The sequence below is a fragment of the Aethalodelphis obliquidens genome, unplaced genomic scaffold (assembly GCF_003676395.1).
Source record: "Aethalodelphis obliquidens isolate GAN/ISIS:26980383/991018 unplaced genomic scaffold, ASM367639v1 scaffold10, whole genome shotgun sequence".
NCBI lineage: Eukaryota > Metazoa > Chordata > Mammalia > Artiodactyla > Delphinidae > Aethalodelphis > Aethalodelphis obliquidens.
In genome coordinates this window covers 43,511,014-43,538,763 of record NW_020837954.1, presented here as the reverse complement: position 1 = coordinate 43,538,763, position 27,750 = coordinate 43,511,014, and the positions used below count along the sequence as shown (strand labels likewise).

The following is a 27,750-nucleotide window of genomic DNA, read 5'->3' as shown; positions in this document are numbered from 1 at the left end:
TTCGTGCTCTTATAAAAGAGACCCCAGAGAGCTCCCTCACCCCTTCTGCTATGTGAGGACACAGTGAGACAACAGCCATCTATGAACCAGGAAGTGGGCCCTCACCAGACACTGAATCTGCGGTGTCTTGATCTTGGACTTCCCAGCCCCTAGAACTGTGAGAAATAAGTGGTTGTTGTTTGAGCCACCCACTGTGCAATACTTTTGTTACAGCAGCCCAAAGAGACTAAGACAAATGAGAAGTTTGGACACCAAGACAGACACACAGGAAAGACGATGTGAAGAGACACAGGGAAAAGATGGCCAAGGAATGCCTGGGGCTACCTGAAGCTAGGAGAGAGGCACAGCTCTCGGAAGGAATCAACCCTGCCAACACCTTGATCTTGGACTCCTAGCCTCCAGAACCATGAGACAGAACGTATCTATTGTATAAGCCATCAGTCTGTGACACTTTTGTTGTGGCTACGGTAGGGACAAGCCACAAGAGGCAATGACAATACTAACCTTGGCCAATATTTGTCAAACGCTTCCCTTGTGCCGGATGCTTCCTTCGTTGCTTTACTTGTCTCACCTGATAGAATCTTTGGGATACTATAACGAAGGTCCAAGTATTATTCCCATTTTACAGATGAGGAAGCTGAGGCCCAGAGAGGTTTAAGTAACTTCCCAAGGACACACAACATGAAAGAGGCAAGGCTGAGATTTAAATCAAAACTGTCCAGCTCCAGAGCCCAGGTTCCTCACTGAGCTGTTGAAGGGATTATATGAAATGGTGGCACAGTATTTGACACAGGGCTTGGCACATAGTAAACACCCACACTGTTACTTCATGTCATTATAATTCTTTGCAGCCCCTGCAATCCTGTGGTGACAACTGCCTCTACTTTCCTCAAGTTCTCTTCCACACGTTTGTCTCTGCAGTCCCTGGGAGCAGGGGCCTCTGACGGGCTAGTGACCAGCCTTATACAGAGCACACCTCTGGGCGTGAGAGACCTGGGGGTCCCAGGCAAGAGGAAGCTGAGGCTGGCAGCTGCCTATGTGGGGCTCCTTCCTATTCCAGAGTCAGTTATCTCTGAGTAAACCGTCTCCCCCTTGAAGCTTTCTCTCACAGCGATCAGTCACAGGGCCAGGGCTAGGGCGAGGGTGAGGAAGCTTGTACCCTTGAGTGAGCATCTCCTTACATACTGTGCCCTAGGGGCCTCACTTGCCTCACCCTAATCCCAGCCCTGCTGAGCTACCTCGGCCTCCATTCCATCCCTCAAGCATTCAGTAGGCATTGACTAAAGGCAAAGAGGGGTGTCAAACACACTGGAGGAATTTTTTAAAAGGGGGTGGGGTGCGGTGGCGGAAGGGCACCTGTCTGCTTCTTCAAAGTGAATGAAAACAGACTTAGCAGGTCAAACTGCTGCTTCCTGCCAAGACCTGGCTGGTAGGACGTGGGACGTGGGAGGATGCTGATGCGCTGCTCCTTTGCACCCAGGTTTCTCCCACGTTGGAAGAATCATCCTCGGGATAGAGTCAAGTCACTGATTTTAATCTTCAGGGGTCTAACTTCTGCTGCTTTGATTCCTTAAATAACTTCCCAGGGATGTGAACTGCTGATTAAGAGACCAGATCTTTCATCGGGCATTTTAGACCCAAAAAAACAAAAAAAACCCAAACAAAAAACATCCTTTTGCAGGCTGAGTTGGCGCTATGACAACCAGGAAGTGGCAGAGAATCAGCCCAGATCTGGAAATTGACCCATCACGTTCCACTCGCTACAGGGCAGGAAGCCAAACAAGTCGACAGAAGCAGCAGGTTGCTAACCCCGTGGGCATGGGCGTGGGTGGCTGTGGTCTCAGAGACACGCAGACCTGCTGGCACACTAGGGGTCCACCCTGCCGAGCTGATGCCACCAGCTCCCTGCCCTCTCTTCCCTCAGCTGTGGGGTGGAGGCCCCCCTGCCCCCCTGCCCTACCCCGTTGCTGCTGGAGTTTGCCTTGGTGCTTTCACAGCTCTGCGGACAGGGAGGGCTTCTGTCATGAGGTTCCCGCCTGGGAACCTCACTGGCTGCTACCTGTGTGGGACTTGGCTCTAACAGCTGCCCCCAGAACTGAAGGGTTTCCTGTCCAAGCTTCCACAGGCCATCTCGTGTCCTCTGTTCTCAGCTGAGAGCCCTCTTCCTGTCCAGCCCTCCATCCTCAGACACTTCTGTTTGCTGACCTGAGCAGTCTAGGAAATGGATCTCTGTTTGTTTTAAAAAACAGTGTTTGAATGTCTAAAACTGGGGTGGGGGGGAAGCAAAAAGGCCTGGAAACGGGAAAGTCCTCCCGCTAACACACCGTCCCCCCACCTTGGGCAAAAGAAGGATAGCAGTCGATTTCCAGGACTCATTCAGTGAAAATGCCTGGAATTCCCCTGCAGATCTGGTGTGAACTGTGAGACCTGGTTGTGGACCTGGGTTCAGACCGCAGGGGAGGTGGGGCCCGGCAGGTTACAGGGTGTGGAGGCCCTATTGGCACCAGAGGCAGAGCCCAGGGAGATGGAGAAATCTGGAGTTAGCTCGGGTCCAGATGGGCTGCCTTCCCAAAAGTCTGCACCCAGAGGGGGAATCCAGATAAGAAACAAGGGGTGGCAGGCCAGAGCTCTTAAGAAGACCCAGGGTGGAGGAGGCAAGAGACAGTCTGGGCTGCACTCAGCCCTACCTGCGGGTGATGTTTAGGTACCTCTCTTGTTTGGGTGGGGAGTTATCTGGGGTACATATAACAAGTCCATGGGATAAGTAAAATGGGATGTTTGTAGGCACATTTTAGAGTTGAAGAAGTTAAGAAGGAGAGGTTGACCAGCAGTCTCTTGATGTTTCTTCCACGTTTCTCTGCCTGCTACCCAGGGCCTGGGGGCTGCAGGAAACCCTGAGACTAGGTCATTTTGTCCCATTGCCCTTTCTTCCTCTCTGTCGTTAATCCCTTACCTTGTGTCAGAGGATACCTTACCTTACCTCAGTACCTTACATATACTATGTCTTTTCATCTTCACAGCAAATCTATGAAACAGGTTCTCCGTTATGCTTCTTTTACTGATGATGAAACCCAGTTCCAGAGAAAGTAGGTAACCTGCTGGAGGTCACTCAACTAGGAGGTGGCGGAATTACGATATCCTCCCACTTCTGTCTGGCTCCCAAGGCGGTGCTCTTGCCCATGGGTACCTGTGGGTCTACGTGTGAAGCCTTTAGAAACCACATCACCCCTCGTAAAAGACAGGGCACCTGTGTAAACAGCCTTCCTTTGGGTCCCAGGGTCAACAAAACAAAAACTAACTGCACAGAGCACTGTACAGGGCACTGGGATGAGGTGGTGAACCAAACGCCCTGCCCCGTCCTGGAGCTGATGGACTGCTGGGGAGGGCAGATGGTGCGTTATCTCAAATACCCCCGTGTGCCAAGAGCTGTGAAGGAGAAGTGATGAGTGGGAGCCTCCTGAGGGGGGAGGGCCCTAAACCTAGATCAAGTATCGTGGGAGGCTTCTTGGAAGAAGCGGTGTTTAAGCTGGGTTCCAAAGGTTGTGTGTTTCTCAACCTCAGCACCATAAATATTTTAAGCTGGGTAATTGTTTGTTAGGGGGGGGATGTCCTGTGCATTGTAGGATGTCTAGCAACATCCTTGTGTTCTACACATTAGATGCCAATTGTGACAAGCAAAACAATGTCTCCAGATATCGCCAGATGTCCCCTGGTGGGGGGCGGGGGGAATCACGCTTGTGTGAGAACAGTTGATGTAGGTGGAAAGGAGAAAAAGCTTTCTGTGTGGGGGGGGGGGGGGGAGGGAAAGATGGAGGAAGGAAGGAAGAAGGAAAGAAAGAAAGAAAAAGGAGGAAGGAAGGAAAGAAAGAAAGAGAAAAGAAAGAAAGGAAGGAAGGAAGGAAGGAAGGAAGGAAGATAGAAAGAAAGAGAGATTATGGCTTATTTGAGGAGGTTTGAGTAGCCAAGCCCAGCTGGAGCAGAGAGACTGAAGGGAAGGGTAAAAGGGGATAAAGCTAGAGAAGCAAGATGAAACCAGGACACACAGACCCTCCTGGTTCATGTTGAGGATCTGGGACTTTATTCTTAGGGCAAGAGTGGATTTGGATGATAAAATAATGGTGACTCGGTTGACTCAAGCTGAGGCAGAAAGGCAGGAGAAAGGGATTCATTCAAGCGGCACCCAGGAGTCAGAACTGACTAGCATGAGGGAACCCCTGAAGCATGTTCCCTCTGCTGTTACACTCACGTGCTTGGATCCCGTCATCCCGGGAGATCCTAGCTTGCCATTTTGGATCCACTGAGGATCCACGAGTTCTCTTCCACATTGTAGCAACCTGGTCTCCGTTTGAAATAAGGTTTAAAATACGAGTCTCTGTGCTCTACTGTACGGCACAGATCACTATTCTAAAGAGTACTGGGCTGGGAATCAGAAGAGCTGGATCCTCGTCCCACCTTTGCCACTAGCCAACATTAGGAAAATCACTTTCCCTTTCGGGACCTCAGTAAAAACGAGGGGCCCACACTTCACTGAGTCATCTCTACCATACCTAACAGCCTGTGAATATAAATGTTTGCCACTTAATAGAAGGATGAAATTGTTTCACTGGTTCCTCTTCAAAAGGACTTCTGTTCTATTACTTTTGGTAAAAGGCATCTTCTGCTGCAGATGACAATCAGAAATGGGGGGGGCAGCGATTGAAGGGCTCGTCTAAGACAGTCCTGCCATGTGGAGATTTGCTCTCGCACAGAGACTGGACTATGTTCGGATGTGGTCTTCCCAAGCCAAGGCTCTGGGGCAGGATCTTCCCTGCAGGGCGTAAGCACCGCCGCTGTTGGCCAGTCCCAGCTTGGGAGACAGTGGACTTGGGAAGGCAGGCCTCAGGCTAGATGGAAAGGGAGCTTGTTCTTGTCCACGGCCTTGGCTCTGAGTATATATTTGGCTTCCAAGATGCAGTTATTAAGCAGCAGATGCCCGGTGGGGAGACATGTCCAAAGTAGACATGTGGAGATGGGCCCGGGCTCCCAGACCACCATATCTAGAAGCTCTTTTCAGAGAAATATTATGAACTTTCTGGTCTCTGGGTCTTCTGACAAGTTTGAATAAATGCTGCATCCTGGAATCGACCAAGCTGTGGAGAATTAGGACAAGCTTCCATTCATACTTGGAGAGGAGTGCTAGAAGGGAAACTGCCTTCCCTGAGCCTACTATGGGGGCAGCAGTAGTGGCCAGTGCAACTTACAAGAGAAAGGTAAATTTGGAGGACGAAATTGGGGCGGTAAGTCCTCAGTCGCTCCTCGCATGTGGAGATTCCTCTTCCATTGCCAACCTTGGGTGGTTAGGGTATGATTTTATGGAAAGAGCTTGGCACGCTTTCTTAGCTCCGCAGAGGACTCTTCAGTAGGAGAAAGAGAATCAGAAACTTAAACAGCCCCAAGCACTCACACACAGAGACAGAGGAAATCATAAGTTTGATGTTCCCCAAGGCAACCACACTGAGACCTCAGGCTAAAACACGTCAGGCTCTCCTGGCTCTGCCACCTGTTTTGTTTCTGTTTTTCCTGGTGCATGCACGGCATGGTGACAGCCCGGGCAAAACGCCACTTGTTGGCATGAGATGAAAGGAAACTGGATGGGAGGAGGAAGGCCAAGTTCATGTAGCCATTGGTTTTCTTCTGACAGCCGATTCACTACCATTTGCCCTTACCTGCTGGACGGGAGGGAAGCATGGGCTGGATGGGAGGGAAGGAGAGACCCATCTGGGGCCAGGAGTGAGGAGGGGGAACCTGCTTCATGAGGCTGCTCCCTGTTCGGAGGTGAATCGTGTCCTCCCAAAAAGGTATGTTGGAGGCCTAATCTTCAACACCTCAGAATGTGACCCCATATGGAGAGAGGGTCTTCATAGGGGTGATCAAGTCAAAATGAGGTCAGTAGGGTGGACCCTAATTCAGTACGACTGGTGTCCGTATAAAAAGGAGAAATTTGGACACAGAGTCAGACACACACAGAAAAGACGATGTGAAGAGACACAGGGAGAAGGTGGCCCCTACAAGCCAAGGAATGCCAGAGGCTACCAGAAGCCAGGAGAGAGGCCTGGAACAGATTCTCCCTCACAGCTCTCGGAAGGAACCAACCCTACCAACACCTTCATCTTGGGCTCCTAACCTCCAGAACTGTGAGACAGTGTTTCTCTGTTATTTTAAGCCATGCCGTTTGTGGTGCTTTATGATGGTGGCCTTAGGAAACGAATACACCTTGCTGGTCATTTCTTTGGGAAGTGGGCCCAGGAATTGGCTATGACGTTCCTGGGGGAGATTTTCCCCAACCAAATTATCTGACCCATTTTCAAATTGATTTCAAGGGGCGTTGGCATAGGAGTCAAGTGGAAAGAGCTTAGATCAGGATAGAGGTGACATTCGGGATGTTTAACAACTGGTATAGGTCCTAACCACACGGAATAGGCACATGGGATTGTGCCGGTTCTGGGGTGTTCTGGCTGCGTCAGTGCTGGATCTGGAGATACGGTCCCAGGCTGGAATCCAAGCTCTGCCACGCACTAGCCCTGGCCCTTGGGCAGGTTACTTCCTCTCCCTCGGTCTCCTTCTTCTCATGTGTTAAATGAAGATAATAATACCTACGTTGTAGAGACTCTTGTGATGATAAAATGAAGTAATTAATGTATGTTATATGCCCCACACAGCGCTGGGCACAAACACTGATTCTCATAAATGCTAGTTCTTTAGGAAATCACTGGTCGAATGTGGTTTCCCCAGCAACGTGTTATGTTAACCAGAGGAAATTTCCATTTTGAATCCTACACACAGTGCAGGAAACTACAGCTTAATTTAAAGCCAATTTTCAAGAATAGGTCAGATATATTTTGGAGGGTAATTTAGAGGTTCTTTCTTTTTTTAGCATCTTGATTCTTTTTTTAAAAATTGAGGTAGGGACTTCCCTAGCGGTCCAGTGGTTAAGAATCTGCACTTCCACTGCAGGGGGTGCAGGTTCAATCCCTGGTCGGGGAACTAAGATCCTGCATGCTATGCGGTGTGGCCAAAGAAAAGAAAAAAAGAAAAAAAAATTGAAAAAAGGTTGAGGTAAAGTTGACATAACATGATGTTCATTTCGGGTGTACAACATGGTGATTTGATGTTTGTATATATTGCAAAATGACAGAGGGTCTTTCTGTGGCAGAGCAATGGGAATGTAGTGTGTGCAGTGAAATGATGGGTATTTTTACTTATTAGGCTTCATATCCAGGACTGCTATGACCCACCCAATTTTACCTTTCCATAAAAGTACTGATTTTCCTCTCTTTGTACACGAATGCTTACACTCAGAGTTCTGAAAACAACTTTCTTTTCTTGATTTCTCTCTTTTTTTTTCTTTCTGGACATTTACGTTGCCTCTACATTTTAGATACTGGAGTAACTTTATGATAAATATACTCATGGAGGTTTTGTTTATGTTAAATATAACCTATAATCCCAGGGTTACAATTACTAGGTCAGGGTGTGTGACTGTCTGCGTGGCTTTTGCCACGTAACACACAGATCTTTCCCCTTGACAGCGGCTGTTTACTTAGAGCCTTGGGCCCTCCCAAATGCCTAGGAATCTTCATTTCAGAAATAATCTATGTTTGGCTTGCTTTTATTTCACTGGGTTGTGGGGAGGGCAAAGAAGACAGCTGGAAGGAGATGGGCAAACCCCAGTTTGCACAAAGAGATGTCTACTTTCTAAGGGAGATGAAGAATTTAGGGGTAAGGCAGACCTGGGTTCTAATCCTGACTGCCCCTGGCCCGTTATGCGGCCTTAGAAAGTGACTGGCCCTCTCTAAGACTCGTTTCCTCGTCTCTGAAATAAAGACAGCAACTCTATCGAACTCACCGGTCTGTTCTGAGGATGAAGTGAGAAAGTGCACCACAACGCTGGATGCAGCGCTGGGCCCACAGCAAATGCTCCGTGGACATGAGCCGATTCAGAGATCAGCAAAAATGCTCCGCCCCCAAACCTGTGCGGCGAGGGCAGAGCCCATCCCCGATTTCTCATTTTTCCTTTCATGGTCTCGGATGTACATAAACTCACACTTGCCACAAATGTTTCCCACACCTAGGTTTGATGCTTGGTTTTACTTTACCAGTTTTCCTTTCAAAAGTGTGCTCAAAGGTGTGTTTTCCTATCGGGGGTGGGTGGGTATGTGCAGAGAACATGATAAAAGCAGCTTTGCAGCCAGAAAAGGGGGCTTAGGGAAAGAATGGCGTAGGGTTCTGGGACTATTTTCTTTTCACTTATAGATTAGACAGCCTCTGAGTCAACAGTTGGTTGTGCCCTCCTCCCACCCATCTCCATCCCTAAACTGCAGACGTGAATGCTGCCTCCTGCCTGCTCTCAGCCCTTCTCTCATCACGAGTGGATGACTGGGTACCATCGCCGATATTCCACTGACAGCTTTTTGGATGGGGTGGCAGACAGACCCAAAGTTGCTGGGCTCCTCTGGAGTCCTAATAATTTGGGAAAGCTAGGAGCTCTAAAAGCCAGCTGTGGCAGGAAAATGAATAGGCCTTGTTCCCGACTCTACAGGGCATGAAAGAGCCTTCGAGAGAAGACGGAAATATTTTTATGGAGAAGCCGCTGGCCAGTTTCAGTGCCTCTGAGTTGGTGGATACAAGACAACGTCCCCAGCACTAGCATTCACCTGGCATCCTTGGGTTCAGACAGCTCGCCTCTCAGAGTTTCAGTTTTGAAGTGGGTAAAAATGAAGGTAATTATGGCTGCTCCCCACCTTGAAGGCTTGTGAGCGGGCTGAGAAAAGTCAGGGTTTCCCTGACATCTGATGAGAACCCCACAGTGTTTCTCATTAAATCATCCACGCTAACTGATCGTCATTAGCTAACATGGAGATTCCGGAACTCTGTGATCCACATTTTTTTCTTAAGTCTGTTTTTTTCGGCTGAGCTGCACAGCATGTGGGATCTCAGTTCCCCGAGCAGGGATCGAACCTGCGCTCCCTGCATTGGAAGCGTGGAGTCTCATCTACCGGACTGCCAGGGAAGTCCCCGTAATCCACATTTTTAAAAAGTCGCCAGTGAGCACCTGCAGGTGGGCCGCCTCACCTGAGCTAGTACTTTACATTCTACCATTTTCGATGTATGTTTCTTCAGGATCATCTATTGGTTAAACCACGAGAGCCCAGGATAACCATGGGAGGCCCCAGGATTACCCACAAGGGCAAACAGGTCCCAGAAAGCCATGCCCTAGAGCCAGGAAATCTGCACATGTAGGCAAACAGCTGTTCTCCGACAGTCAGCATGTGACATTTTGGGTTCTTTCCTTCTTAGTGATTAGAGACTTCTGACTGGTAAATAGGAGCCCAGGCCAAGGAAATGAAGAAACAGGGTAGAACGCTGAGATGCTTCCTGATGAGCTCAGGAGAATCTAGCCTTGCACCATAGGCAGTATTCATCTATCCTCCCAGAAGGGTAGTAAGAGGAAGAGCAGGTAACCTTGATCAAGCATGAATTGGCCAGGGAGTGTTCTAAGCATTAACCCATTTAATCTGGACAACAGCCTATGAGGTAGGTTCTAGTATTTTGCCCATTTTCCAGATGGGGAAACTAAGGCCCAAGGAAGTTCAGTCACTTGCCAAAGGTCACAAAGCTAATATGCATCAGGGCCGGGATTTGATTCTAAGCCATCTGTCACCTGAGACCGTGATCTTAAGCATTACCCACAGTGCTGTCTTAGAATGTTCAACTGCCTATAATGAATTTTAATTCAGTTCCTTCATTAGACAGCTTTGAGGCTTGAGTTCTGCTTCTTGCCAGGTGCACCTGTGGGACTCTGTCGGTACCAAACTGTGCTCATTTTATTTGTATACTTTATCTGTATACATCTCATTTGGAAGCTTCCTATATAACTCTCCGGGACCCTCTACCCCTCTTATGTCTCTGCATTCAAAGACAAAAACAAACAAACAAAACCAAGTGCAAAGTTTCCACCAAGGCTTCTCTTTTTTAAGTCCTAAAACCACCTGCATCTCCAATTCCATTGAGAGTCGGCTGTGATCCTAATAGGGCTGACATGACACATCTCTGGTTTCTTCCTGAAACAACATCCATCTTAGCTGCTGCTGGCCAGACTAACACCAACAGTATTATTTTTTAATTGAAATTTTTATTGAGATAATATTAGATTCACATACAGTTGTAAGAAATAATACAGAGATCCCTTGCACCCTTTATCCAGTGTCCCCAATGATAACATCTTATAAAACTATAGTATAATATATTGACTACCATATTGACACTGATACAATCTGCAGATCTTATTCAGGTTTTCCAGCTTCACTTGTACTCATTTGTGTGTGTGTGTGTGTGTGTGTGTGTTAATTCTATACCATTTATCACATACGTGGTTTCCTGTGTCTACCCCCAAAGTTAAGTTACAGAACAGTTCCATCACAGGAGGGATCCTGTTGCCCTTTTATAACTACATCCATGTCTCTCCTGTATCCCCACCTCCTTTTTCACCCCTGACAACCACTAATCTGTTCTCCATGACTAAAATTTTGTCATTTCAAAGTGTTACATAAATGGAATCATATAGTATGAAGTTGTTGAGAATTAGCTTTTTTTTCACTTAGCATAATCTTGAGATAATCCCCTTGAGATGCATCCAAGCTGTTACAAGTATCAACAGTTCATTCCTTTTCGTTGCTGAGTAGTATTCCATGGTATGGGCGTACCAGAGTTTGTTTGACCGTTCATCTGTTGAAGGACATCTGGGCTATTTCCAGTGTTTGGTTATTATGAATGATGCTGCTATGAAGAGTTGTGGACAGCATTCAGTCTCTCACCATCATTAGTATGATGTTAGCTTTAGTTTTTTTGGTAGATGCTCTTTATCAAGATCAGGTAATTCCCCTCTATTTCTAACTTGCTGGGAAGTTACCATCTTTCTAATACCTGTGAATTATAGTACAACCCTCCCTGATGGTAACACTTTCACAGAACATGTAGGGTGGTCTTTTTATAATGAGGCCAGATCTACAGGTACAGTCATCAGGTGGGCCCTTTTGTTTCCCAATGAATAAAATCATTTTTCACAGCCATAGACTCAGCTCATGCCCATCATGGTAGCTATTTATGACACATACCTTCTTTGCTTTCCAGACAAGCATCTGTAGGGCATCTGTAAACCCTCACACAGCAAAGCTACATCATACTGGTTTACACACATTGTATGCTCAGGAAGTAGCAATACCAAACACTTATATAGCGTTTCATGACTCACTTGACCTTGACAGTGACTCTGGGAAAATAGGTCTTATTAGTCCTGCTTCCAAGAGCTGAGGCTTAAAGAAGTTAAGTGATTTGCTAAGGCCATTTGAGTTTTAGGGAAAGAGCCAGGACTGTCTAAGCCCAAGCCCACATTGGTTCCCCTCCAGCAGAGCTGGTGGGTAAAGAGACCTGGACTCACTGATTCCTGAAGGTCTTTTCCAAGTCTAAGGCACTGGGAAGCTATGACAACTTCCTGCTGACTCAGGAAGCCAGCACTCTTCAAGTGGCAGTATCTTCATTCACATCATTCTTGCCCTGCCTGGCGCCTAGATAGAGTTTCCCCATCACTGCTGATGCTGTTCCCATGACCAGGGATCGTCTGCCTTTGTCTCATGGGCTAAATCTCCTCTGATTCCATTCACATGAATTTCTGACCTTCTATTTTTCCAATCTAGCACATGCTTAACATGGATTCAAATAAACATTGCGAAGTGTTTCTTTTGTTTTGTTTTAGCGACATTATTCTTGGAGGTCTCTTTATACCATTCCCAAGCTGCCCTTTGTTTCCCGCCCTTCGAATTCTTCACATGGATGTCCCCAGCATTCAAGGGCTGCTGCATCCCTCTCACCATCACCACACAATCCTGGGTACAGGCTCTTCATAAACTTATTCGATGAGGATTCATTCATCACGGCCTGTGCCGGGGCTTTGTAAGGAAATGGAGAGCATTCAAAAGATATTGATATCTTCAAGGAGTTTATATTCTTCTTATTCACCCTCTGTTGGCCACTACTTGGCTGTGAAAGTGGCATTTGAAAGAGCTCAAGTGAAAAACAAGCCTAAAACTCTTATAAGCTAAAGGCATATGTTGACAGTCCTTTAAGGGATATCGAAATCTGCTCAAGAGAGTTGTAATGCCAAAGCCTGAGGTCAGCTCAGCCTTTTGGTGCCTGTCACATGCTCCTGTTCATGAGGGAAGGAGCAGACTTGGGTGCTACAGCAGCATACTTACAAGTTATCCCATCCACGGCCCCCAACTCTTATCGACTTCATTGCGGTATATACACAGAGAGAAGTGGAGTAGTAGGAAGAAGGTAGGACAGGATTACTGTTTGTCTTCATTAACACCCTTTCTTGGGTTAGAAGTGGGACTTTGGAAGGGCCAGTTGGGCCATCTGGAATATGACAATGAGTATATACCCAGAAACATTCAGAAGAAACCCATTGCCTGATAGTATCTTTACCTTGTTAGCTCTGGCCAAGGACACATGTCATGCCCATTGGCAGGAATTCTGAGCCAGGATGGGGGAAAATCTCAGAAGCCAAAATGCCATCTTGTTCTCTTTTTAGACTTTAAAAAATACCTCTCCTGTTCTGATCACCTCTCCCTCCATCCTTCTGTGACCCCAGCAACACCTCTCCTGTTCCTATTGCCTCTCCTGCCATCTTTCCATGCCAACAGGGCAAATACCATGTAACCAGATATGTTTGGAGATAAGTTAGTTAACAGGCACACATGTAGCAGAAAGAGCACCTTTGTGGCCTCTCTGTGGCAGCACTGTGTGTATTAGCAAAGTATTGGAAATAACTTGAAGATCCATCAGTAGGGGACTGGTTAAATAAATAACAGGGCATTGGTATAATGGAACATGACGCGGACATTAAATCACGCTGTAGAAAAATAATGACACTGAAAAATGTTTTTAGTGTAAAATATTGGTGGAAAAAGTTGTGAACGTTTGTGCAGTACAACCTGAATCTTGTGAAAAATAAATGTGTGTGTGTGTGTGTGTGTGTGTGTGTATCAGGGTGAAGAATGTGTAATAACAGGCATCAGAGTTCCTCTTAGGGAAGAAATTATCTTTTTTTAGAATACCCTCATCAACTGTGATTTTATTAAAAAAAAAAAATCACCTCTGCCCATTATGTCTTCAAAGAGAGCAGTGGGGGAACCTGGGAGGAGAGATGCAGGAAAGGCTTCTGAAGGGTTTACTGAGCAGAAAGCACTGGCTGTTCACGGAGCACCAATCTGGAGAGACCCAGGGTCATGAGAGGACTCCAGGCATTATGGCAGAGGAGTGCCTGTAAGGCGGGATTGAAAGGAGGCTCCAGGGGACATGGCTGCTAGTGCTTTTGTTCCCAGGACACCTGATCAAGCCAGGGGCTTTCCTCATCCGACATGAGGAAGGCAGCTCAGGAAACTGGCGCCAGCATAAGACACAAGAGAACAGGCAGAGCAGGCGTGAGGCTGCCAGCTTAGCAGCTTCTCCCTCTTGTAGGGGCCTTGCCTTCCTCCACAGCCTCCTTTCCCCAGAGCACCAGTCAACTTTCTTGCTTGTGAAGCTGCCCGGGGAACCCAGCTGATCACAGCATATATCTTCTCTTCCTGGAACATTCTTGCTCTCTGCTCTCAGACTCTGAACTGGTCTAACTTGTGAGAGAATCCGAAGTTCTTTCCCTACTAGTTCAGTTCAAAGAACGGGTCAGAGAATCCTGGGGCAGAGGATGGAAAGTGGCAGAGAACAGACACCGTCTAACTGAGGCTTATTCGCTTGCACAACCTCAGGCCAGAGACATGTCTGCCTAGAACCCAGCAGTTTCTCATTTATTGATTTACTTATTTATTGTTCGCTGTGTTGGGTCTTCGTTGCTGCACACGGGCTTTCTCTACTTGCGGCAAGCGGAGGCTACACTTCACTGCAGTGCGCGGGCTTCTCATGGTGGTAGCTTCTCTTGTTGCGGAGCTCAGGCTCTAGGCGTGTGGGCTTCAGTAGTTGTGGCACGTGGGCTCAGTAGTTGCGGCACACGGGCTTAGTTGCTCCGTGGCATGTGGGATCTTCCTGGATCAGGGCTCAAACCCATGTCCCCTACATTGGCAGGTGGTTTCTTAACCACTGCACCACAAGGGAAGTCCCAACTCAGCAGTTTCTAAGTGTTTTCTGGACCGCCTTATATCCTGAGAAGCTGGAAGCAGGCATAGACCTCAGGGCCCAAAGGTCCTTGGTTCTGCTGGAGCTCAGCTGCCCTTCAGAGGAAGCCTGATGGGTTACTTGTTCATCCAGCCCCGTGGGCCCAGGTAGGAAACATCCATACCCAAGACTGTTGGTTCACACCTTGCTCGCCTCCCCTGCACTTAAGAGCTGCAACTTGCTCTTAAGTGGCTACAGTGCAGGGGAGGCGAGCAAGGTGTGACCCCTCTATTGCTCACTTGCTTCCCATGCTCCCCCATAGCCTCCTTTGCTGAGTCCTTTCTCCTCCCCTCTTGCACACTTTCCCGCCATAGTTCCTACCGGAGTAGGAGTTAGATTTACACATAGCCATCATCTATTTTTTTTTAATATTTTATTTATTTATTTATTTATTTTTGAAATTTATTTATTTTTGGCTGCGTTGGGTCTTCATTGCTGCGCATGGGCTCTCTCTAGTTGTGCCGAGCAGGGGCTACTCTTCATTGCAGTGCGCAGGCTTCTCATTGTGGTGGCCTCTCTTGTTGCAGAGCATGGGCTCTAGGTGCACGGGCTTCAGTAGTTGTGGCATGTAGGCTCAGTAGCTGTGGCCCACGAGCTTAGTTGCTCCGGCATGTGGGATCTTCCCGGACCAGGGATCGAACCCATATCCCCTGCATTGGCAGGCGGATTCCCAACCACTGCGCCACCAGGGAAGTCCCCGTAGCCATCATCTATTAAGCATCTGTTACGTGCCAGGCACTGTGCTAGGCATGCGTGCATGTATCCTTTAATTTCAATCACCATCACAATCCTGTTTGGTGCATACTACTACTCCCACGCTATAATGGAAGCAGAAGCTTGTCAAGATTAGGACCATCCCAAGGTTAACGGAGGAGTCGATGGGAAGTCAGGAGTCAAACCCAGATCCTCTTACACTAAGTAAAGATCTTTTCCATCAGGCCACCTTGCCCTACAGGTTTTCTGTGCTCCCTTTCTTCCCTCCCATCTTCACTGGCACACACAGGAACACAGCCCTTCTCTCTCTCTCTAGGTATCAGGGAGAATTCCACACAAGTTCCAATGACCCAGTGGCACCTACAGCCTGAGGTTCAGGTCCATTCAAGAAAGGAGCTCAGTTCTGACTCAGCATGAGCAGTTGGCCTAGAATCACATCCCCCAAATCCTCAGATCTGGCCCAGACTCCTCAGGGCTCTCCAGTCTTGAGTCAATGGTGGCAACTCTCTGAGATGCTATAGCTTAGCCAGCAACTGTGCCCTGAAACTCTTGGCCCTGCCGCTGCCAGTTCATTTCCTAACAGCTCTTTTTTTTTTTTTTTTTCCCTCCATCAGAACTTCCTGGCCTAATACAGCTAGTCTTGCCAGATTTCTTATGGTGAACGACTGCCTGCTTAGAATCAAAGTCTGAATTTTGGAATAATCTGAGAAGGTGTAGCAGCAGTAGGTAATCTCTGGTACCATCGATTCAGATTCCAGGGCCCAGGCAATGTTTTATAGAGGCTTCCAACCCCTACTCCGGTTTCTCTCTGAGACCCTCTGTCTGACTCTATCGTCCGGGGAGACTGCCATTTACTTTGGTTTACCCTCAGATTTGCAAGGTTACCTTGGAAATCTTAGTTGAGATCTTTATGCCTATTTGTCAGCACATATCAGTAAACGGGAACAAAAGAGAGCTCGTTTCCTGTTTCCTTCCTAAATCTGGTTGCTTCCAGAGAGAGAGGCTAGAAGGTGGGGGAGAGGGGAGCTAGAGGGTCTTCAAACTCCTAGACAGTTCAGCACTTCCGAAAGGGGACTCAGAGGGCATGTGACCCAACACCGATTGTTTACATATGAGGAAACTGAGGCTCAGAGTGATGTGACTTTTCCAAAGTCACGGAGCAAGTTGACGGCAGACTCTAGATTAGAACCCTGTTCCCACAACCGCATGCCATGTTTTGAGGCGAACACAGTGGATTTGAGATTTGGGCTGTGAAGAGCCATGGCAAGTATCCAATAAAGATCTGATGATTGAGTGAGCTTCCTTCTGGGTGCTGTGTCTGAGCTATCGATGGGCAGGACTTCCTAGACTCAGGGGCCAACAAGCATCTTGGACATGGACCACCCATACGGTCCCTTCCTCCACACCAGCGGCACATCACTAATGCTCAGGACCAGTTTGTATCACAAGCTCTGACCCAACTTTCTTCCCTGCCTCACCAGCAGATGCAAACCGTCACTCACGTGCTACTGAGTCCAAAGGGGCGTCTCCCTACTGTGGGGTACCATGCTGCCAGGATCCAGCCCTATGTGTGCATGGGGGTGGTGGGCACTGCAGAAAGGATAAGTCATATTATGGGAAACTAAGAGAAAGTCTGAGGCTTGGGATAAGTTTGCTTGACATCTTTGGTGTTACAGTCTGACAGGATTAGACAAGGCACAGATAATGTCCAGAATGGCATTAAAAATTATGTGTTTGAGGTAGGTTTTCTTCGGGAATATAAAAGAAGAAAGCAAAACTACCCATAATCTTTCTACACAGATAATCCTGTCATCGTTTTTCGTAAAAAATAAAAGTAATAATGCATATACTTAGAAAAGTCATGCACTATGGAAAGATTTAGAATAAAAAGTTAAAAAAGGACATGGAGGAACCTTAAATGCATATGACTAAGTGAAAGAAGCCAGTCTGAAAAGGCTACACACTGTATAATTCCAACTATAGGACATTCTGGAAAAGGCAAACTATGGAGACAGTAAAAAGATCAGTGGTTGCCAAGGGTGGGGCGTAAGAGATAAAGAGGCAGAGCACAGAGGATTTCTAGGGCAGTGAAAGCACTCAGTATGGTACCACAGTGATAGGTACATGTCATTATACATTTGTCTAAACCCATAGAATGTACAAGAGTACAAGAGTGAACCCCGAAGTAACCTGTGGACTTTTGGTGATCATGACGTGTCGGTGCAGATTCACCAACTGTAACAAATGTACCACTCTGGTGGGGAGTGCTGATAACGGGGGAGGCTAGGCATGTATGGGTGCAGGGAGTATATGAGAAATCTCTGTCCCTTCCCCTCAATTTTGCTGTAAACCTTAAACTGCTCTAAAAACAATCAAGTCTTAATCTTTAAAAAAAAAAAAAAAAAGAAGTGAAAGTCTCTCCCCAATTTCTCTGCCCAGTCCCTATTCAAGCGAAGTGAACAGCTTCACTTGCATAATTTCAGATAATCTTCTTGAAAGCAAGTATTGTACTAGAGTATATGTTGATGCTAGTTTATATCTTTTTTCAGACACAAAGCAAATAAACACTGTTTTGCATTCTGCCTTTTCACGTAATAACAGATTTTGTAGACTGGTCTCTATCAGTCCACACGGAACTCTCCCATTCTGGGTAATGGCCACCCAGTTCAGAAAGAATGGAGAATTATTCTTTCCAGAGCTGGAAAGGACCTTTGAGATCCTGGACTCCAACCCTCGGTTTTTAGACATCAGAAAACTACGGCCCAAGAGGTAAAATTCCTTGACCCAATGCAGCTGGTGAGTTAGAGACAGAACTTGCTGTCCACGTCACTCTTTACCAAGTCACGCTTCCGCTGTGTTTTTGATGGGGACGTCTGAAGACTTTCAAAGAACATCCCTCGCATTCTGCTCATCAGAAACGCTTTTGTTTTACTGTATTAGCAAGTGCTTTTTTTGGTGGAGTACGTGCATTTGGGGAGCAGTTTTTTTGTGTGCGTTTGAAACAAAATGGGAGAGTCAGCATCAATAGATATTTAATGCAGAAACCACGCATCAAGAGAGTTTTCCTAGTAGGTACTACTCAAGTATCTCTTTTGTCTTAAAACTGTTAGAATTAAAGGTGAAAATTTCCTTCATTGGGCAGTTCCCACTTTTTTTTTTTAAATGTATTTATTTTTGGCTGCGTTGGGTCTTCATTGCTGTGTGCGGGCTTTCTCTAGTTGTGGCGAGGGGGGGCTACTCTTCGTTGCGGTGCGCGGGCTTCTCATTGCGGTGGCTTCTCTTATTGCAGAGCATGGGCTCTAGGCGCACAGGCTTCAGTAGTTGTGGCACGCAGGCTCAGTAGTTGTGGCACGCGGGCTCTAGAGCGCAGGGTCAGTAGTTGTGGCACACGGGCTTAGCTGCTCTGCGGCATGTGGGATCTTCCCAGACCAGGGCTCGAACCCATGTCCCCTGCACTGGCAGGTGGATTCTTAACCACTGTGCCACCAGGGAAGCCTCAGTTCCCACTTCTTATTTCTATTCTTTTTTTTGTTCTCCTAAATATCCCTGCCCACTTAAAAGGATAATTTACACTTCTAATACTTTGTAGTTTATAAAGTACATTCATACGTTATCTTCTTGCTTTTCACCCTTATCTTGCGAGTCAGGCTGGCATGATTATACCCATTTAATATGTGAGGAAACTCAAGACCAGATTAAGTTCACATATGTAGCGAATGTGCCACCAGCTGTCACACGAGTCTCCCTTAGTTCCCGTCCCACTAGACACAGGGCCAACTGGTCTATTTACTGCTGGGTTTGGGGGAGGGGTTGTTTTTGTTTCTTGGGAGATGAGGTTTCGGCTCACAAAGTTAGAACTTATCAGCCAGTCATAAAAACACAAACTAAAAAATAACTACTACTTTACAGGATGTTAGGAGAGAAAATGTTCCATGCCACACAGAATAATACTGTGTCCAATCTCGTTTAGCACTTAAACCAGAACATATTTTTAAATGATGGTATCATCACTCTCATGACATTAAAACTGACCAGGTCTGGAGTAATGCATCTGCACAAGTCCAGATGTTATTCTTCTAATGGGTCACTTCCCGTCATTGTATCCACAAACTGGTTACTGAAAAGTAATGGCTGAAATGAATTCCTACTCTTACCACATCCACTTAAATTTCTCAAGACCTCTAAACTGGAATTCACACACTCTGGAGCAAAGGGGATAAAAACTAGGGGAGGTATGGGTGGGGCTTCTGTAAGCCTCCAGGCTCATTAGAAATTATGACTCATCAGATTCTCATTCCTCTAAGGTCACCTTCCTAGTGACATAGAACCTGGTTACAGAGAGCAGGACAGTTTCCCCTTAACCACCCAGGATGGTCGTGGAATGGGAATCCTAATCACACAAGGCACAATCATGGTAAAAGGAATAACTTACAGAAGACAAGACTGGAGGATGGGCAAGCGAGTTGCCCTAAAAATGTCAAGGCTTTTCCTTGTTACAGTGATGAGATGTATTTTTTGTTGCTTCAAAAGATAGATAGACTATGGATGGATTGATAGAAATTTCAAGGAGGCAAATTTTAGTACCTAAGGAAGAAACTTCTAAAGATGGAGGTTGTGGGGTGAATGGTTAGGACTATAGGCTTTGGAATTACAGACCTGGCAGATGAGAAATCCCAGTTTGCCACATACTACTGTGTGACCATGGGCAAGGGACTTAACTGCTCCAGCTTGAGTTTTCTTTCTCACAAAGTTATACAGGTACATATGCAAGTTCATGAAAGGCAGTGACCTTGTTCTTTATGTTTACTCCTGTGTTCCCAGCCCTCAAGGCCCAGCGTCTAGCACCTATTAGTTGCTCAATGAATATTAATGAAATGATTGAATTTCTTGGATCCTTAATGAGACAGATGCTGGGATAAGCATTTTCACTCCTTTCAAACACATTTGTGGAACATCTACTGGGTGCCAGGAGCTGGGCTCCTCACAGTAGTCTTTACTACCATTATTGTTGCTGCTATTATTATTATAGTTGTTGTTTTGTGGTGGTGGTTATTAAATAAGTCACTATAGGTAGTGGTGAGTATCCTTATTTTTGGAAATGCCTAAGCTCACGCTGATAACAAGGTGGTAATGTTGACAAGGAAATTCACACACCTCTGTAAGGTATGGAGTCATAAGAAATCGTAATTCTGGTTTTCCATAACTCTCGAGCTAGCTAGTTAGCACTTCCTTAGCACTTTTGTTCTTTTCCCACAGACACACTGTGGCAGGGAAACTTTGCTCCACAAGCTTCCTCTCTGTAAACACTGTCTGTAATTTCAGTGCTGTTTTAAAATCCTTTTGGCTGAAAGAGAAGAGAAGGTCCACTTGGATATATTTCAACCCAGGATTCTTTTAGTTCAAGTCAGCTCTCCTTGGCACTACACATTCCCCTTCCTTTTTTTTTCTTTTTCTTTAATTGAAGTATAGTTGATTTACAAATGTTGTGTTAGTTTCAGGTGTATAAAAAAGTGATTCAGTTTTATATATAATATATATATATTATATATAATCTCATACTTTTTCAGATTCTTTTCCCTTATAGGTTATTACAAAATATTGAGTATAGCTCCTACATCCTGCTTCTTTTTAAAAAATATTTGGGAACTGTTGGTTTTGAGTCCTACCAGACATGGCATCATTTCATTGCTGATATGAAAATGTGTGTGTATGTTTAAGAGGAAGATAATGAGCTTTACACTGCTTATGATCATTTCAAGGCCATATGAACGCCAACACTAAACTCTTTTAATCTTCTGTCGTATTATCTTTGGCTTTTTTTTAAAGTTTGTTTTTGCCGCACCACGTGGCTTGCGGAATCTTAGTCCCCTGACCAGGAATCGAACCCAGGGCCCCGGCAGTGATAGCACCGAGCCCAGTCCCGGACTGCCAGGGAATTCCCCTATCGTTGGCATTTTTTTGTTGTTGTTGTTTTGTTTTGTTTTTTTGCGGTACGCGGGCCTTTCACTGTTGCGGCCTCTCCCGTTGTGGAGCACAGGCTCCGGACGCGCAGCCTCAGTGGCCATGGCTCACGGGCCCAGCCGCTCCGCAGCATGTGGGATCTTCCCAGACCAGGACATGAACCCGTGTCCCCTGCATCGGCAGGCAGACGCTCAACCACTGCGCCACCAGGGTAGCCCCTATCTTTGGCTTTTCAAATGTCTGGTACCACTGTCTGTGCTAGAGCTGTGCTTGCTGCTATGTAATTAGGAATGGACCACACTAATCGCGTTGGTGATAATGGCAAACTCTGGTCCCATCATGGACCTCTGACTTCCCAAAGCCAAATATCTGGGAATTAGGAAATTGCTGGTTGGCTGGTTGGTTGAAACATTTGGCTTTTATCCCAGCTCTTTGGAGGAGGCACAACCTAGTGAAGAAAGAGAAGAGCTGGCAGGAGAGGATGTCCCATCTGAAGGTCACTCCCAACCTGTGAAGCTCTGTGAAGCTTTGGGCTGCTCCACACCTTGGCCCTCCTGTCCATCCTGCAGCCAAGTCCCCTTGCCTTGGATGGAGCACTCCCATGCCTTTTGGCTGTAGGAACTCTTACTTCAAGATATCTTAGACAGTTTCTGGCTACGAGCCACCCAACTCATTACTTTTGCAGGTAAACTAAGGAACTTCAGAATCCACTTTAGAAACTCAGCCCAAAGTCCACATTCAGAATTTTCTCTCCTTGAAAGCATTCTACAAGTTTCAATTCTCACATCCTTTCTTGGAAGATGATCTTTGAAGCCACATTTACAGGCTTAAGATTTATTGGCCAAGGGGCTGCCTGAGGAACAGCCTCAGGTTAACAATGGCTTGGCCAGTCAAACTCTCCCATCCAGATGGCAGTATCCTGGCTGAGCAACTTAGCATGAAGCCCCTCTTCTTTCCCCTCCTTTGCCAGCTCTTATCCCAACAATTCATCTTCTGGCTACCAGGTTACTGCTTGTCTCTAGCTCTTGACCTCTTTTTTTTTTCTCTCTGAGTTCTTGCATTTGTAATTTATCCGTCTTCCTGCTTGGTTCTCTGGTTCCCACACCAATTTCTGTGGGGTACCTTTTGTCTTAGAATCTGCCTCAGGGTCTATATCTAATTCTGTCCACCTTAGATGTATACGCTCAGTCATCTTCTGGTGTCCCATTGCAGGGGCGGCTTTAAGGGTGCCGTCACATAAGACCCATGCTCAGAAGGGCCTTGTATTTGGTTTAATGCTCTGCTGTTGACTTCTTGAAATTCTAATTATTTTACCTTTGAAACTGTGTTTTGGAAGTGAAGCCTGATTGGATAATGGAGCATGAAGTTGAGCAGAAGACAGAGGCACAACTATTCTTTGCAGGCCCATGTAGTATATAGCATTCACGATGCCCCATGAGCACAGAATTCCAGTGGATCCACAATGCAGGGGAGTTCAGCAACAAACAAGAGGCTTAGGTCAATAACTAAGTAAGCACACACGCTGACAGCCGAAGAGGCCAGGCTTTCCATTCAACCCAGAAATTGCTTCAAATGCAGAAAGAGAGCAATGGTGTTCTAAGAAACAAAAATAACCTAAAACCCCATCACATCCTTTCTTGCTTAAGTGCCCTGTACTAGCCAACCACTTATGCTGAAAAGGATGACAGAGGAGGAAAGACTAGGGTAGGAGTATGGAATAGCTCCTTTTCCTTTCCTTATTCATCAGAAAGCCAAGACTGGTAGAAAGGGCACCTATAAAGTATGCATATAAAAAGTGAAATAAAAGAGTTGAGTTCATTTTGTCAGCATTTCCATGGTTTCAGTAAGAATAAACTACAGGGCTCCCCTGGTGGCGCAGTGGCTGAGAGTCTGCCTGCCGATGCAGGGGACGCGGGTTCGTGCCCCGGTCCGGGAAGATCCCACATGCCGCGGAGCAGCTGGGCCCATGAGCCATGGCCGCTGAGCCTGCGCGTCCGGAGCCTGTGCTCCGCAACGGGAGAGGCCACAACAGTGAGAGGCCCGCATACCACAAAAAAAAAAAAAAAAAAAGAATAAACTACATATGCATGTACAAGCTACGAAACGTGAATTGTGTAACTTACATGATTTCATATACCAGTTAAGCGTTTTTATATTTCCACTTAAAACTGGCATTGCACACTATAAAGATGAATAGTAAATTCATGCCAATAATTTAAAATTGTAATTTTCTTGAAATGACATTAAATAGCAGATAAAAACACCATTCCAGTCGAGAGAGAAACCATGAAAGAAAGGGGAAAAACTTTATCTTTTAAAACTTTTAATGACAACTTTTTCCTGCTTTTTTGAACAAGGAGCCCCACATTTTCATTTTGCACTGGGCCTCACAAATTATGTAGCTGGCCTGGTCCCATGGCTTCAAGACATGTCCACAAGCACTGATAAAGCTGGCTCCCATCCAGGCCTTTTTCTTGCGTGACTTCTTTAGGCCTTGTCACTCCCCTGTCCTGGGACTTTCAGTTGGCATCAATGGATATTATCTGCCCCTTTGGTAAAAAACAAAACAAAACAAAAAAAACCCCGCCCATAGCTCTAAATGGATGAGAAAATGGAGGTAAAATGATGTGGTAGGGACTTATACAAAGTCACGAGGTATGCCAGGAATAGGGACATAAGCTGACTCTCGTCTAGCCTTCAGATCCAATGCCATGGCCTGTCAGCACCCATCTCCACTGTGGGCATTTGAGTCCTGAACATCATTTGAAAATACCAACAGAGTCATGCATTGCAATATTTTGATCAAACCCAGCTGGGGCCACTACAGCCCCACAGGAACAGCTGTAAAGCAAAAGGTTCTGTCCTTCAAGAGGTTTTGCACAGAACATTCCAAGGCCCCAGGGGAGTCCTGTGTCTTGCTCAAGGTCAGTGGGAGTTGATCGACAGGCCAGTACATGCTTCTTTTGCAGCGTTGCTAAGAATCACATGTCTACATCTTCCCAGGCAGAATATCTTTTCTAATCATTGTATCAAAGTCATTAGAAATTCTGAAGGAAGAAGATGCTCTCATTTCCTTCCTTGAATTTCTTAGAGAATAAGACATGCAAAATCAAATCTGGGGGTCTTGCACCCCTGGCCAGATCCCTACTAATCAGAAGGAACTCCGAGGCAGAACAGACCACAGCCACAGGCACTTTGCACGTTGCCTGCACACCCTTCAAGTGGTCACCTCAAGTCATCCAAATGGATTTTTAGGTTAACATCTCTTAACAGATTCTAACCGCCCCCTTGCTGTTCTCTTGGAGTCTTCCATTAAGAGTGCAAGGGTCCACTGAACCTAGGTTTCCTCCCGAAGCCTCATAATAGTCTTTTGTTTGGTGCTGAGATGCCCTTAGCAACACAGCCTAATCCTCCAGGTGTTTCTGGGCTAGTTCATGTTGCTTCTAAACCCCAAACCTCTCCCTCTATGCACAGCTGTGTGGAAGGACAGGTCCTTGAGAGAACCAACATCTTCAGACTGCTCTCTCCTGAAGCCCACTGGGTTGCTCAGCCAGCACTGCAGCCCCAGTGGAAGGGCCAGTTGCCTTTTTGCTGGAACAAACTTGCAGTTGCTGTCTCCTCCCTTTAATCAGGCACGGGGGTGGGGTGGGGGGGGTAGATTATCTTATGGGCCACGCTGCACTGTTCTGGTTCTAACAGCAATAACAGCGATCATCTTTCTTTCTCTTTCCATCAAATGCTCATTGCAAACACACATTTACAAATTTTGGGTTGCCATTTAAAATAATCTTCACAAAAATATTTTAGTGAAACGTAAAAATGCTCTGACACAATGATGGCAAGTGGGAATAAAAACAGGATACGGGAGGTCCTTAGCTTTGTAAATAGTTTATGTTTAGGTATAGAAAAAAATACAGGAAGGAAATATATCACAATGGATTTCTTTAGGTTGGTGGGATTAAAGGTAATTCTGTATTTTCTAAACGAAAATACATTTTATAGGTAAGCATTACTTTTGTAATCCACAAGTTATTAATATTAATAAGTGGTGCGCACCGGAGAAGGCAGCAGAGGGGGAAATCTGCCATTGCTACTTTCCATTCTCTCGCCACTAAAGTTTTCCAAAGTGTGTGGAGGGGTGGGTATGGAAGTGGAGGAACCGTCCAGATCTTAGCCCTGCCCTGAGTGGGCTGGCCTGACCAAGGACACAGCTTAGGTTTCACCTTGGAAATGTAACCAATTCTGGGGTAGAAAGTAGGCAGTGCTAGCCATCGGCAGGCAGCCAAAGCATGGGGTGAGGGGCAACTCTAGAATGCCCATGGAAAACACTGGATATAAGACTCTATTACCACTCTGAAATCACTGCATTAGTGATCCAGAGTGCCCCCTCCTTCCCCCATGGCCACTCTGCCCTTTATATTCATCAGGCAGTAATGAATATGCCAGAGACTTACGGGAAATAAAGGGAGTCATGGTGTACCTTGCGATGGATTGAAATAGTCCATCTATGCTGTATTCCTACTACTTTATCTGCTGCCGTTATTACTAGTACTGCTATCAGCACCACCATTTCCACAAATGCTACTACTACTATTATCATTAATCCTTTAAGTTTGTAAACTACTTAACAATCTACAAAGTGCCTGGGCTTTGCCTGACTAGAGATGACACTGGACGTGGCGTTATGGGAAGGCAGAGGTAGGCTGGCGCCAGAGATCTCAAAGGGAACTGAGCTGACTGGCACTTAGGAACAGAGCAGAATTGTCCATACATTTGTTTTCATCCCCAGCTGTCTGGGCCCCAGACAAATCCACCGTCCCCAACCACACCCATTCTCCCAACTTGACTCTGCTACAACTGTCCAGAGCTAGTTTAGGCAACTTCAAGGATTAAGGATTAGGAGCGATGGCCTTTATCTGGCCAGAGGAGCTGCGTCATGCCCAGATCCCACCAAATGGGGTGGGAGAAGAGGAGAGAGAGTGTTTTTCAAATATAAGGCCATTGCCTCTGCCAACATCTTCCACTTTCTCACATGAAGCCCCTGGAGTGACCCCGACTCCTCCGGTTTTAGAGACTTTAAAATTTTCTGTGCCAAAGTTAATTTTTAAAACGCCCGACTTTGACCTTAACCCCCAAAGTGTACTCGGGAATGTATACCTCACCTTCTTATCCCAATAAAAGGGCTCCGTTTTCCTCAAGCCTAGCAGCTAGCTGGTGTGAGAACCAGCGCTACACGGAGTGAGGCAGGGAGAAGAGCTAGAATGCAGCACAGCTCACGCCCAACCTTGGACTAGCTTTCCGTTGAGATCGCTCTCTTCACCTGGCAACCCGGGCCCCAGCAGAGCTCAGAGAGAAGAAAGTGCATTTTGGAATCCATTTTGCTTGAGATGCTGAAGGCATCGTAGCAAACTGCCCTTTGCTACTGGGGCCAAAGAAACTTGGGGAAGGACTTGACCCAGAGGTGTGCGGTCAGCTGCGGGGAAGGTGAGGGCGAGCTCTGGTGCTAACGATCCCTGAGGCAAGCAGCCACTGGGCATGCCGTGGGTGCGGGTGGCCCACCCTGGGTGCTGCTGCCCGCATTTGGACCCAGGGCCACTGGCGAGCAGTAGTAGCAGTAGCAGTCGCCGCCAGGCCGGCTGGGTCCCCATCTCTCGGTCCAGTTATTTATAGGCGAGATTTACGAGGATGCGGGGGAGGAATGCGAGATGACAACGAGTTTTGGAAGGTATAATCCTAAAAGTCACACTTTTCCCAAAGCGCCCCCCTTTCAGGTTCTCCTTCCCAGAGCGGCACGGTCCCAGCGGGGGCGTGTGCGTCGCGGCGCGCCGCGGCGGTCGGCTGTGACCCGGAGGCCCGGGGCTGGGGAATGGGGACCGGCGCCTGGCGGGAGATCGGGAGGGCAGGGAGAGGAGGGGTCGGGGGCGCGGCGCGGCTCACCTGCCAGGCTGTTGTAGCAGTCGATCTCGATGGCTTCCACCGTCTTGCTCTGCTCCTCCGAGAGGCTCCCGGGGTTGGGGGCCCCGGCCGGGGAGGCCGCGCGCGAGTCCCGCTCCCGTTCCCCGGAGGCCGGCAGCAGCCCCTTCAGCTCCAGCAACGCCCTGTGGTATTTGCCGATGGCTTCGCGGAATTTCTTATCCTTGTAGCACTGCGCCCCTTGGCTCTTGAACTCGTGCGCTCGCCGGATGAACTCGGCTGGCTCCGCAGCCGCGCCACCCTGGCCCCGCGCCGGGGTCCCTCCGCCGCCGCCCGGGACGCACAGTGGCGGCTGCGGCCGTTGAGCCTCGCCGGCTGCCGGCGGGCTCGGGTTCCCCTTGGCCGCCGAGCCCTTCCTCTCCATTCGGCCGCCACCCGGCGCCCAGCGCGCGCCGCGATCCGCCCGCCGCCGCCGCCGCCGCCGCCGCGCCCTCCCGGGTTTAAAAGCGCCGGGCGCCTGCCCCACGCCTGGCAAGCTTGGCCGCGGCCGTGACACCCCGCGGCGGTCTGTCGTCCCGCACTCCCATTCTCCTCGCCAGCTGCGGGAGGCTGCTCTCTCCTCCTCCTCCTCGGATTGCCTTCCCCTCCTTCCCTCCTCCCTCCCTCCCTCCCTCCCCTCCTCCCGCGCCGCCCGCCCTCCTCCTCGCCCTCCTCCCCTCCCTCAACCTGCGGGCGGTGGCGACCTGGCCCTCGCGCGCTCCGGGGCTAGCGGTGAGGGGGACCGAGGGCCTGCTGGGGTTGGCGGTGATTGTCGCTGACCCGGAAGAAGCTTGGCTCGCCTGAAGGAGGGGAGGATTAATGACAAAGACTGGCCCTTTCTTTCCCATTCAATCCAGCCCTCGGAGACGCGCCTAG

General features: G+C 47.5%; 1 protein-coding gene across 1 annotated transcript in view; it reads right to left on the bottom strand.

Moving 5' to 3' along the window:
* TTC9 (tetratricopeptide repeat domain 9) overlaps window positions 1-27,489 on the bottom strand; it is a 35,140-nt gene extending 7,651 nt beyond the window's left edge. The window contains exon 1 of the mRNA XM_027111640.1: window positions 26,860-27,489. Within this exon, the coding sequence (XP_026967441.1) occupies window positions 26,860-27,259 (400 nt within the window). The 5' untranslated portion in view covers window positions 27,260-27,489. The remainder of the gene's footprint in view (window positions 1-26,859) is intronic.
* Window positions 27,490-27,750: the final 261 nt, after the last annotated feature.